The sequence below is a fragment of the Pundamilia nyererei genome, unplaced genomic scaffold, assembly GCF_000239375.1.
Source record: "Pundamilia nyererei isolate P.nyererei 1_Seehausen unplaced genomic scaffold, PunNye1.0 scaffold00131, whole genome shotgun sequence".
NCBI lineage: Eukaryota > Metazoa > Chordata > Actinopteri > Cichliformes > Cichlidae > Pundamilia > Pundamilia nyererei.
In genome coordinates, this window is record NW_005187532.1 from 1,334,394 (window position 1) to 1,347,983 (window position 13,590).

The 13,590-nt window shown below is 42.2% G+C and overlaps 1 protein-coding gene across 2 annotated transcripts in view; it reads left to right on the top strand.

Moving 5' to 3' along the window:
* Positions 1-13,590, top strand: part of LOC102196746 (transcription factor COE3-like) — a 58,109-nt gene that overhangs the window by 20,417 nt on the left and 24,102 nt on the right. For both annotated transcript variants that reach the window (XM_005743402.2, XM_013913413.1), the window contains exons 7-10: positions 4,857-4,938; positions 9,549-9,666; positions 11,439-11,572; positions 11,675-11,801. In XM_005743402.2, coding sequence (XP_005743459.1) covers positions 4,857-4,938; positions 9,549-9,666; positions 11,439-11,572; positions 11,675-11,801 — 461 coding nt within the window. The remainder of the gene's footprint in view (positions 1-4,856; positions 4,939-9,548; positions 9,667-11,438; positions 11,573-11,674; positions 11,802-13,590) is intronic.

Genomic DNA, 13,590 nt, shown 5'->3' on the forward strand with positions numbered 1-13,590 from the left:
GTGTGTGTGCCACTGTCAGCACTTTGTCCTTCTGTAGGCTCATTAGAGACAAGCTGCAAGGAATGCTGGGTAATCAATACTGCTGAGACCCTTAGAGACCAGACACATCGCCTTAGAGCGAGTTCTGTCTTTTTTGTCCTTCTATGTGTGTGCGTGTTTACAACCCGTTACCGTGGAAACCGCTGTGATGCTGTGGCACTGACCCTCCACACGCACCCGTCCGGACAGCTGGCAAAACTGTAGAAAGCAGAGACGGTGTTTCTGAACATGGGACCTGAGCAGGCCGGTGGGGCTGAGGGGAGGAGACGCTGGCGTTGGGGTTGGAGTGCGGATGCAGCTGTAGTCTCGGCTCTTTGTCTTCTCTCCTTCATCCCTCCGTCTCTCCTGGGAGAGGATGACAGCGGAGGAGGAGAGAGGGAGGGAGTGCTCAGGGTTACAGCTGACAGGATGACAGAGAGCGCGTCCTTTGGATTTACCCACTGTAAGACACACAGACACAAACATCCTGAGCCGGAGTAAATATGTCATCCACCCTCTGAAACATAGGACGCATCTGTGAACTCTGATTGGTCAACAGCTGTCTGCTAAAACCAAACTCGTCCTAAAGCCAGTAATAAGCTGTGGTTGAACACTTTAAATGTTTTAGTGTGACATCTAAAATATTCACACGTGCTTCAGACAGTTTCATGTTTTGTTCTCCAACATTAAACACGTCCGTGAATCTGTCTTACCACGCTAAACAAACCTGGACCAATCAGGAGAAAGCACAGGTAACTTCAGGCATGTTTTATGCATGACACCAGTGATTGGATTAGCGGAACAGGTTTTACTCCGTCACCTTCCAAGGTTCTCTACAACAATCTCAACCTCTGTTTCATAGAGGATGACCTGATATTAAAAGAACGTCATAGAAACACAGACTGAGTAACTTCAATCACTTTTTGTTTAAAACCACAAACTCATGGATGTACCTGCACTGTACAAAGGGACAGAGACCATTGTTATGCAACTTGTCTTGAATAAAAGCTGTTTAAATGAGACAACAAGAAAAGAAAAATCAGACGAACTAAGTTCAGTTCATTTTTATTTCAAACATTTCAAACGTGCTTTCACAACCATTACAAAATATCATTCCATTATCTGTTTGAAAAGGAGCAGAAGTATTTACTTATTTGTCCCCACCCCCTCAAGTTTGATTTAGTCTTAAATTAAACAAACAACATGTGAAACAAAAGCAAAGCAAAACAAACATACAGAATTCAAAAACAAGAAATAATCAAGCCCCACCACAGTACAGTTTCTTTCATATGAAAAAGACACAATGTGTAAATTTGCAGATTCACAAGTTATGGAAAAACAAACAAACAAACAAACAAACAAAAAACCAAAAAGAACAACAACACCATTACCAGCAACATCATCGTCCTGGCTTAACCCAGTCTTATGTTTTTACTGTCTTTTATTTGTTCAGTTAGTCTGCTCCATAATTTAACTCCTGCAACTGAGATAGATTCTTAAAGTTGTTCTAGCACTTTGTATTTTTAAATTCCACTTCCCTCTTAAGTTATACCCACCGTCTCTTTCTACGAACAATTTACAGATTTCTTTTGGAAGCAATTTATTTCTTACTTTATGTATTATTTGCGCTGTTTTAAGCTTCACCAACTCATGGAATTTAAAAGCTTGCATTTTGACAAAGAGTGCATTTGTATTATTAATCCTTTATTTATCCAGGTAAAAAATCTCATTGAGATTAAAAATCTCATTTCCAAGAGAGACCTGGCATCATAGCAACAAAAGTCACATACCACACAGGTATATAACATTTAAAACAAATACAATATCCCATACAAACATGTGTAAAATATACAATAACAGATCAATGGTCCCTGTACCCACATTATTATTAATCTGATGGCCCTTTTCTGTATTCTAGTTACTGTTTGTGTGTTACTCTTGTATGTTTCCCCCGACCTCGACACAGTAGCTCATATACAGCAGCAGTAAAGCACAGTATAACATGTGCAGGGCTTTCTGATCCAACATGTGCTTTGCGTTCCCCACGACGGCCCTGTGCCAGTTTCCCCCGAGCATCAGTGCTGTGTGGCTTCCAGCTCGTGGAAGATATTTCATTTCATTGACTCTTTCTAAATATACATTGTCAACACATATTTCTACTTTGATGTTTCGAGATTCAATGATAATTTATTTATATCAAACCACTTCTTTAATATCGTTAATTCCTGTGTGATCATTTCCAAAACCTGTGGCAACTCCACACCTGAACACAGTATATTTGTGTCATCTGCAAATATTACAACCTTAAAATCTGCGATACTCTGCAGATATCATTTAAGTACATAATAAACATTTTTGGACCCAGTACTGAACCTTGAGGTACTCCACAAGCTATATCCATCAAATTAGATTTATATTCATTTATTTGTACATATTGTTGCCTATTCCCTACATAGCTTTTTACCCAGTCCAAAACCACTCCCCTACCCACACCTTTCCAGTTTGTTATTAGAATTTCATGATTAACAGCATCAAACGCCTTTAGATGTAAGAAAACGAGTGCGTACCTCTTATTGTCCACACGTTCTGTTATCTCTTCCATTAAATCTATCAGTGCCAGAGCTGTTGACCTGTTGCTCCTGAACCCAAACTCACTATCTGTCAGTAATTCATATTTTTCCACAAAACTGTCAAATCTTTTTATGAAGAGTTTTTCCAGTATCTTAGAGCACTGGGAGAGTATTGACACTGGTCTATAGTTTGTAAAGTGATGATCCAGGGTAATTGTTATTCCCTGATTCATCTTTGATTATTCTGTTTAATACATTCCAGATATCTCTTGTGTTATCTTTATTGTGTTCTAACCTTTTAATGAAATACTCTCTTTTACAGGATCTCATTATATTAGTTCATTTATTTTTGTAAGTTTTATACTTCCTTTCAGTTTCTATTGTTCTCTTTTTTATGAATTCTCGATATAGGCTATTCTTTTTTTTGCTGGCATTTTGTAGTCCTTTAGTCCTCCATGGTCTTCCTGCATAGTTGTGTTTCCTGTTGATTTCAATTACTGGGCAGTTTTTATCAAGTAACGTATTAAATGTTCTTAAAAATCCTTCGTAAGCTTTATTAGCTTCTTTTTGTTCATATATAATATTCCAATCATGCTTTAAAAGTTACTTTCTAAGACAGTTTAACGTCTTCTCTGTTCTTATTCTTTTGTAAATAATCTCGTGTCCATCGTTGTTCACTTTATAATGGCAATTATAAGATGCAAAGACTGGTAAATGGTCACTTATATCATTAACTAATAGCCCACTTTTTATATTTCCTTCTATTATATTTGTAAATATATTATCTAATAGAGTCGTGCAGTGAGATGTTATTCTGGTCGGTCTTGTTATCAGCGGAAATAAACCGATGCTGTACATGGAGTCAATAAATTCTGCTGTACTCTTATTATGAGTCAATATTAAGTCCCCACAGATAAACACTCTTTTCTGCTTTATATTTGTAAATAAGTCCTCCATATTATCCTTGAATATCTCAATCTTAGATCCTGGTGTTCTGTAAATACAACTGACAATTAGGTTTTTCCTTTTTTCCATACACTGTTATCAATAACAGTCGTCGTTCTTCCCATTCTTTCGTACTTTAGGTTTTTATCAATGTAAAGTGCCACCCCACCTTTCTTGTTGATCCTGTCTACATGAAGGAATTCATATCCATTTATTTTAAAGGCTTCTTCTTTTCCAGGAGTTATCCAGGTCTCTGATATGGGTGAGGGTTATAAAGCCTACCCTAACCCCATCACCTTGAATGGCTGTTTAAACTGTGTTATGTTTTCTTTGATGGATTGAAAGTTTGCATATAAGCTTTGACTATTAAAGTGAACCGTTGTTGTACCCTGTTCTACCTTGATTTTCTTTTTAAATTGCTCGTTTGTGTAATAATTGCATTCATTTGTCTTATTGTTAAAGAAATTACAATCAGGATCTGTGTTGCTGTCATACATTAATGTCCTATTGTCAATATCTATGAGTTGTTAGTTGAAAACTGTCAGACATCTGCGTTGGTTGTGCACTTGGACGGTCCCATCATATTTAGCACTGCTTTGCATTCTGACTTATCAGTTTTATCTTTGTAGGTGTGTCATCTCTTTGATGACTAGAACCTGCTCTGGTCTTCCATTTAACTCAATGAATATTTTACAGTCTGACGTCCAAGTTCACTGTATTTTCTTCTGTTTTCTTAATATCCTTGCTTGTCTTGCAGTGTCAGCATTTTTCTTGATTAGGTGTTCGTTTAAATAAACATTTGTACGCTTTCTTCCTCGCTTGAGCAGTTCTTTTTTCTGTTTTCTATTTACAAAACGTATGATAATGGCAGGTATTTGATGTTTGTTTTTCCTTGGGAGAGGATGGCATCCCTCAATATTTTTACCGTCCATTTCGATACCCTTGCTTTTGAAGATGCCGTCACCTGCTCTTCCAAAGAGCGTAGCTCCTGCTCGGGTGGCTCCCCTCTCTCTGACGCTGCTACCCGTGCATGTCTGATGCTTGGTTTCCAGTCCCGTCACTATCACATCATTTACTCTTGAATATTGTTTGACGTAGAAGTAAAATGTTGATCAAACAGCGTGCACTCCAAACAGCTCCAGCCTTTTGATCTTAACCTGTGAGATGGTTTCCAGTAGAGCACTCCTCCTCCCAGCTTCACATTTGTGTACAGCACATCATCCAGTTTGATCTTAGTGTGTGTGTGTGTGTGTGTGTGTGTGTCTATTACTGGTTAATAGATATGCAATCAGCCCTGATCACACCTCATCTGTGTGTTTGCAGGTTTTTCCTCAAGTTTTTTCTGAAGTGTAACCAGAACTGCCTGAAAAATGCAGGAAACCCACGAGACATGAGGCGATTTCAGGTAAAGCACACACACACACACACACACACACACACACACACACACACACACACACACACACACGCACACACAGATGAATTCATTTCCCTAAAGGGCAGGACATGGCTGTGGATGATCCCATAATGCATTGCAGCAGGGCAGCCCAAGGCTTATTGCTTTGGAGATAAAATATGAGAGGTCATCAGAGACGTCTGTCTGTCCATCCTTCCAATTATTTGTGTTCAGCATCTGTTTGGTGTCTGAATGAAGTGTTAAATGATTAAATTCAAGCTTCCTGTCAAAAGCAGTAACATGGTAGTAAGTGTCAGTCACAATCACGCCAGTACAGACAGGATAACTCGACGTTCACTCATCAATAATGAAACTTTAAAAATAAATAATCCTTTGATAAGTAGAACTGGTGGAGAACAAAGAACCTGATGTTCCAGAGGAACACTCGTTCATGAGAATGAGAGTTCGTTCTTAATGATCGCTGCTGGATCAGAGTCGGCCTGTCCATGTCTGATGCTGGTAAGAGAAAGAAACCAGAAGCTTCTCAAACATGAAGCCCCACCAAACAAAATCTCCCACCCGGAGCTTCATCAGAAGCTCCAGATGTTGAGGGTATCTGCAGATGTTTATCACCACGGCTACCACAATAGAGTTTTAAAAGACGTGAGGGCGTAATAGCCCACGTAAGCTGCATTTATCAGTGGTGCTTCAGAGCATCAAATCATAAAACCTTTCTGTAGTAGAAATGTGCTCCACACTGTGGGGTCTGAGCCGTCACCAGATCCCTGAGCACTAAACCAACACACAGTAGAATGTGTCATTGATGTGTTTTTATTACATTGATCCTCAAAGTCTTTGCAATCAGGGAACAAAGAAAATAATCATGAAATCTAAATACTTGCACTAAAAGACAGACGGTCATAGCAGTTATTCATTATTATTATTATTATTATTATTATTATTATTATTTTCTTTTCCCACTATTTTATAGCGATACTTATGTGTGTGTGGGGTGTTTGCATGTTGTGTGTGTTATAATATTGATTTGATTTGATGTTGGTATGTTTGAAAGCGTAGCTGCGTGTCCGTGCAGACACTCAGTAAAAGAAAAGATCAAAATGCTGCTCTGGATTTACAGCAGCATAAAAATGTTTCATTCACGATCTCAGTAAATATAAAGGAGGCAGTAAAGCTGCTGTGACCCTCTGTGTTGCGTCTCAGCGAGAGCCTGCTGACCCCGAGCGCCTTCATGAAGCTCAGATTAACTGAGTGCGCAAATACAGACGCCCCACAGTTAAACACCCTCAACCACGAGAGCTTCATTCATCAGACACTTAACAACGAGCACCGCTTATCAGGAAGAAGAGCCCCATGATTGATCCTCATTATTGATCAGACCCATCGTACCGTTACGGTCCAAAAGAGCAGCTGAAGCCAGCAGGAGGTGGGAGGAGAGAGGAGGAGCCATAAAACATGAACACATATTTGAAAAAAAACGAATACCTTCAAATCTGCAGAAAGTAAACAAAAACTTTGATGTTATTATGTAAGGAAAACATGGAATGAGCTGACAGCAAGCGATTTATGTGATGAACATGTTTCTAAAAAGTTGCTGCATTACGTCAAACACATCAACACGTTGATGAGTCCGTCGATGTCTGCAGCACCAACAGCTGACGAAAAAAACGGCGACACCATTAAAGAAAACAAACTTCTGCGACCTGTCGCCCTAAGAAATGTCAGGTTCACATAGCGTCTCCTTCACCGCGCTGTTACCTGTTCACTGCCAATCACAGGAACCCAGAAACAACAAGACAACACCAGCTCAGTCTGAGGGACCAAGAGCTTCAAACCTGCAGTTCCTCTGACATCCAGCAGAGGCAGCAGTCAGTCAGTACATGTACATGGCTGATACACAAACCGGCCATTACTCAGTAAGCAAGCGCGCTAGTTCCTACCTCATAAGTTCACGAGGAAGTCCAGGAGAATGCTGCGTTTGGAACAACAGGATGAAAATATCTATGTTAGTGTTAACTCAGAGTCAGCACATTTTTACACCAGAGAATAAAGACGGGCCAAAGATTGATTTCCAAATATACTGGCAGCTCTCCAGTGAGACATTAAAGTTAAATACAACGATGCAGTTATAAAGCTGAACTTTAATCAAAGTAACTTGCTCAGGAACAAATAAAACACTGAAATAAGCCAAACATGAACCATGGATCATCAAAGTGAATTTCATCTCATGCTTAACTTCCACTGGGTGGCGAAAGCGAGTGCCGTGATTCAGGCGTTTCTCACGAGCCTCGACCTCCCGGTCAGCTGACATCTCTGAAAATGTTGGAGCACTTTTGTAAACGGGCAATGTCTCGATAAACGATATTTAACTTTACACGTCTACATCTTTAAACATCTTTAAAGTTGTGATACAGAAAAAGGAATATTTCAAACTTTACTTAGAGTCTTTGCCACGCTCATCCACTGTTGCCACTTTCCCTCTGGGCTTAATAAAGTCTCTCTGATTTTCAGTTTTAGACGAAATGCATTCTGGGATACTTGGCTTCAACAAGCCCAGACAAGTACACACGAGTACATGCAAGTATGCATATTGAGAAACAACCTCTGGTTTGGTCTCTATAGATTATTTCCCCCCTCGTAACAGCTGCAGGGGGGAAGATGTTTTATAACTTGGCCTCTTCGACTGACAGGTGGGTTTAGCTGCGAACTGCTAATATGGCTGCTGGAGGTTATCGTAGTAACAGGGTATCCAAGGAGTCTGAGAAGCCTGCTAATGTTTAAGCTTCAAAGCCTCAGAAAGCTCTGCAGCTTCATCCCACAGATGTGTTTTTACAGGAAGGAGATGCCCTACACCTACTGTCCACCTGACCAGCCAATCAGCTTGCAGAGCAGGTGATATTCACTCAGGAAGAAAGAAACAAGCTTTATTGATAACACACATACAGAGAAATGTGTCATGTCCGAGCTGCAGACGTAGGGCTTGGTGTTTGGCACGGGGGGCCTACCCAGGACCTTGACTGGATGCTGGGATGGAATTGAACTTGCAGCTTCCACTCCAAAGGTCTTATCACTACACTATCCAGCTGCCACAGATTTTACTCACGAAGCTTCGCTGCTGCTGAAAGAGAGGAGACGTGTCATTCGAGGAAACTGCCTCTCTCCTCCGTCTGCTCGTTGTCTCACAGCTTCACGCACACACACACACAGTAACACACACGCTCGCCGCCACGCCGCGCTGGCCACGCTGACAGGATGTTAAGTCCACTTAAAGCAGCGGGGCAGGGGGAGGGGGGAGACGGGCCAAGCGAGCTGCAGGAGGAGAGAGAGGAGGACGGAGACAGGTGAAGTCAGGTGTGTACTCGTGTGTGGTTGTCGTGGTGACAGCAGGGTGAAGGATGTGCTGGTTAGCCACTGTGGCGACAGAGGACACTTCTACTCGCTCTCAGCGTGACCTTCTGCTCCGTCGCCATGGATCAACGGCAACAACCTCGCCACGGCAACCAGCCACAGATGATGAATGGCCACAACCTGGCACCTGGCAGTGACATCATAAAGAAGGCGGGTTCATTCAGACAATGAACCTTTTTACATTTGTCACATCATTTTATTTCCTGTGTTCAAACACTTTATACTCATCCTGTTTGCGGCTCGTTTAGAGTGTTCCACAAACTTTCATCAGGTCAGAGGTCAAAGAAATATCAAAGCATAGAGTTTACAGTTTGTTGCCTCCTCATTATGAAATCTTAATTTTGTTTTAGAAGCCTTTAATTAAAGAGGAAATAATGTCTGACAGTGACATCATCAGTGTGACCAGTGTTGGGAAGGTTACTTTCAAAATGTATTCCACCACAGATTACAGATTACATGCCCCAAAATGTATTTTGTAACGTATTCCATTACGTTACTCAGTGAGAGTAACGTATTCTGAATACTTTGGATTACTTAATATATTATCATGCTGTTTACAACTACATCCTATTGCTGTGTGATTTATTACTATTACTGAAGGTTACTCTCCACACCTACACCAGCTAGATGTTTAAATCTTCATATAATGAGTAACAGTAGGTGCACATTAGGTAAAGCTGCACTTTTTGCAGTGATCTCGTGTAGAAAACTATTCGCGCGTATATAAAACAGGCCCGCGGCTCCGAGCCGTAGTAAAGGGACCTCTGGCTAATACGTCGGGTTCGTGTCGGGCTCGTAGCTGAAAACTAGCTTTACTTTGTTGTCTGGGTCAACTTTGCTAGCAGAGACAGAGAGAGGCGTTGAAAGGCTGCTGCAACAGAACTTATTGTTTCAGAGGAAAACACGAACACAGCGTAGTCGAGTCTTAACAGCTTACTCACAGCTGGGCTCGTCAAAAATATTTCTTCACGTCATTATGAGCCGTGAGACTGAGACTCGGGCATTTGAGCCTCTTAATGCGTGTTTTGTTTGGGTTTTCACCGGCGTGGAAACCAAAAATAGAGAGAGCATAGCCTAACATGTAACTATAACTGAATACAGTTACTCATATTTTGTATTTTAAATACGTAACGGCGGTGCATGTACTCCGTTCCTGCTGTCATGATTAAATGTTTTTGGCTGTGTCTCTGCAGGTGGTTGTGTCAACAACGGTGAATGTGGATGGTCACGTTCTCGCCGTCTCCGACAACATGTTCGTGCACAACAACTCCAAACATGGCCGCCGGGCGCGGAGACTGGACCCGTCTGAGGGTACGCTTCTTTTTAACTCTTTTTTGCACCCCTCACTCAGATAGTGGAGCTGATGAACAAGTGCCAACCTTTCATCCAAACATGGCGACAGGCTGGGCGTGCTCAAAGGAGAACTTCCTGTCAGAGTTTCAGAGTCCACCAATCACAGTCAGCTCCTGTACTGAGAGCTGTGTCACAGGTCTGACTGGTGTAGGAGATCCGACAGTTGCAGAGAGACGAGTGTAATTTGCTCTTTGCAGAGAAATCAGCCTAGTGGATTGTGGGTAGGAAGACCAGACGCTTCAGGGTCCCCAGAGAGGACAGTGTGTGTCTATGCGTGCATGTGTGTGACTGAGTGTCTTTTCGCGGGCCGTTCAACCTCTTTAATTGCCCTCCTAATTAAAGACAGTTACCATGGAAACCACCCCTCCCAGTCAAAGCGAGGGGATGTCCCGTGGGCTTGAGCTCTCGCTCATTTTCAGCTCTGCGCTCGGTTATTTCTGCACACTTACCTCCGTGCCGTGAACGCTTTCAAACCTGCGAGTTCACCCAGCCACCCACTCCACCTCAGATCCACCGTCTCACACAGGAAGTCGCCGTCCATGCACCATGTTCTCCACGTCTAAAATAAAACACCACCGGAGTTCACTCATTGTGTTGCTCTACGAACAGACGTGTGTTTAAATATTAGATCGGTTTCCTGAGAATGCAGCGGAAACTCAGGACCAGGTGGACTCGACTGCAGATGAGTGAAACACACGCGTGTTACAAACACACCCTCATCCCTGATGACAGAACAGCCCGGCCACAGTGTGTGACTCTCAAGGTGTGATGGTCAGTAACGTTTGGGTCACTTTATAACAGATTTATTTTTCTATTTCTAAAACATGAAGCGACAGCGCAGGAGCGTCACAGAAGGTCTGCACCTGACGCCAGCTCACAGAATCCCATCGAATAGAATCGAATAGAATCGAATAGAATCGAATAGAATCGAATAGAATAGAGGTCAGGTGCTATAATGCCATTTGAAGTCATCAAGTGATGAGATTAGCTGCCCTACCTCTCTCTCTCTCACACACACACACACACACACACACACACACACACACACACACACACACACACACACGGTACTTTCATTTCACTTTATAATTAATCTGCAGCCGCACTTGAAAGACGAGAGAGAAGTAGTCATTACCGGCTGAATATGTGTGTGCCTGAGTGTGTCTGAGTGTGTGTGTGTCTGTCTGAGCGTGTGTGTGTTATTGGAGTGAACTAAGCTAAAGCGGATAAAAGCCACGACCCAATTAACATTATGTGTGCGTGTGTGTGTGTGTGTGTGTGTGTGTGTGTGTGTGACCTTCAGTTCTGTAGTAATGTAGCTCAATGTTTCTCAACCTGTGGGCCTGGACCCCTCGGAGAGGTCATGAAAGAGACTGAGTGTTCACAGGCAGGCCCGCAGCGCTGGTTTAAAATGTGGATGTTTTGATGCAGGATGTTGAAATAATGTGTGCGGAGGCTGCTTTTCAGGAGTTGAAATGTAGTTTCTCTTCTCTGATTGGCTGTGGCTCACACTGGGATTCCTAATAAAAGCCAATCAGGGCTCCAGGCCTCTGCTTTCTGAGCATCTGTGGTTCATTTGTGTTATAACGTTTTAACATGGAGCTCTGTGGCAGTGATTCCCTGCTGGAACCTCTGCTGGACACTAGAGGAACTGCAGCTTCAGTTAATGAGACGCTAACACTTCTGTCTCTCTCTCTCTCCCTCTGTGTCTCTTGGTGTCTCTCGTCCAGCAGCCACTCCCTGCATTAAAGCCATCAGTCCCAGCGAGGGGTGGACGACGGGCGGCGCCACCGTCATCCTCATTGGCGACAACTTCTTTGATGGCCTTCAGGTCGTCTTTGGCACCATGTTGGTGTGGAGCGAGGTAATACCCATGTGATCAGTTGGATAATTGATCGATATAGCAAACATTGTGTATTGTGTGTGTCAATACAACAACGATGACTCTTATTATTTCTCTCTCCAGCTGATAACCCCTCACGCTATCCGAGTCCAGACTCCGCCCCGGCACATCCCCGGAGTCGTCGAGGTCACGCTGTCCTACAAGTCCAAACAGTTCTGTAAAGGAGCGCCGGGACGCTTCGTCTATACAGGTAAGGACAGCTCCTGATCATCTGATTGGATAACACCACATTTTACCAGTGTCCTCTAGCAGGAGGCACCAGGTGGGATATTTGGACACCTTTTTAAAACAAAGCTTTATTTCCAGACTTAAAGAATGTTCTTTTAGACTCAAACACGCAGAAATCACGAAGAAGAAAATGAAGCCTATGTATAAGTTAAATAAGGAAGATCTGTGGTCTCACATTTTCTATTTTTATTATTTAGCGGTCATCTAATTTTGGCTGTATTTTTCCAGTCCAATTTTATTTATAAAGCACTCTAACATAGCCAGCACAGTGCTGTTCAGAAAATAAGTGAAAAAAAAAGAATAACAGAAAACAGCAAAAATAAATAAATAAAACACGTAATACATAGAAATTAAAACAGCCCCATATTAAACAAGAAAACAAGATGAAACAGCATAGAATCAACTAAAACCAACATCTCACGGGGTGTCAAAGGTCAGGGTCAAGAGGTGGTTCTCAGGAGTGACTTAGAAACAGGCAGAGGAGAGGCCTGTCTGCCACGATGGGCCAGTCTAACCACAAAACAACCCTGACTTCAGACAGCACTCACATGAGTCAGTAATAAGTTTTAAATAAATTCTGATGGTCAAACATCTGAACCGCTGCAGGTGCAGGTAACAGCTGTCATTAATACTGCTCCAGCTTCCTTTCTCTATTTGTTGTCAGACTGGAGAACATTTCTTCTCTCCATGTGTCCTCCTCTCCTCTCTCTTTAAGCTTCTTTTATCTCCGTTCATGCTGCATTGCAGTAATTATACACATTCAAATCCCATTAACCCGAAACATCTCTGGACCTTTACGTTAATGACCTCACACTGACACTCACTTATGCGAGTCACATGTTCACACAGCAGCTGCTTTCATACCCCAGCAGATCAGAGGGATCCACCACCTCCACCCTGCACTGCCTGCTTTGCACTGGGGGAAAGAAAACAGGAAGTGATGTTGAATAATACAGACCTCCTCCTCAGGTAGCAGGTCTCAGTCAAGTTTTTCTGCATGAGGCAGATCAACACATAAATGAGAAGCGCTGGCACAAGATCTAATATCATATTTAACTTGAATAAATGTCATTTAAATTTAATATTTCTCAGACTGAAGTTTTTCCGTAAAATTCGATCAGATTAGGGTTTTCATGTCACAGAGTACATGGGTAACCTTTCAGTTGGAGCTACTGAACATTTGGCCTAGTTTCCTGTATTCATAATTAAAATCAATTTATAAAAAATAATTTTCTTAAGTATTTAAATTATAAATAAATTATGAATAAATAAGATGGTAGTGCAAAAAGCAACCAGCTAATCGTTGAGCTGTTAAAGGAATGTCGTGAATAATGTGAGTATTTACTAAAGGAGCAAGTACCATAATGTTGGGGGATTACCTAACATTGCCCGTCCTCAGTGGGTGAAATCATTTAAAACGATGACACACGAACATAGACGTACAGCTTATCTTTATCACATGCACGGCTGGATGTACGTGTGAAGTACGTGAGTAAAGTAGAGCAGATCAATGGTGGAAACCCCGCCGATGCACATAAACGACACCACTCCGCTCGTTATGGTTTCTCTCTGTGGTAATGTGTGCGCTCAGGCAGACACACGGCGTCAGCAGTCATGCAATTTCCATGAGTATCGATCTCAAAGTATTGATCGCTCCAACGCCTCCTGTCTGACCCGCCTTCAGATTTTCACTTCCTCAACACCCTCACATGCACACACACACACACACACACACACACACACACACACAC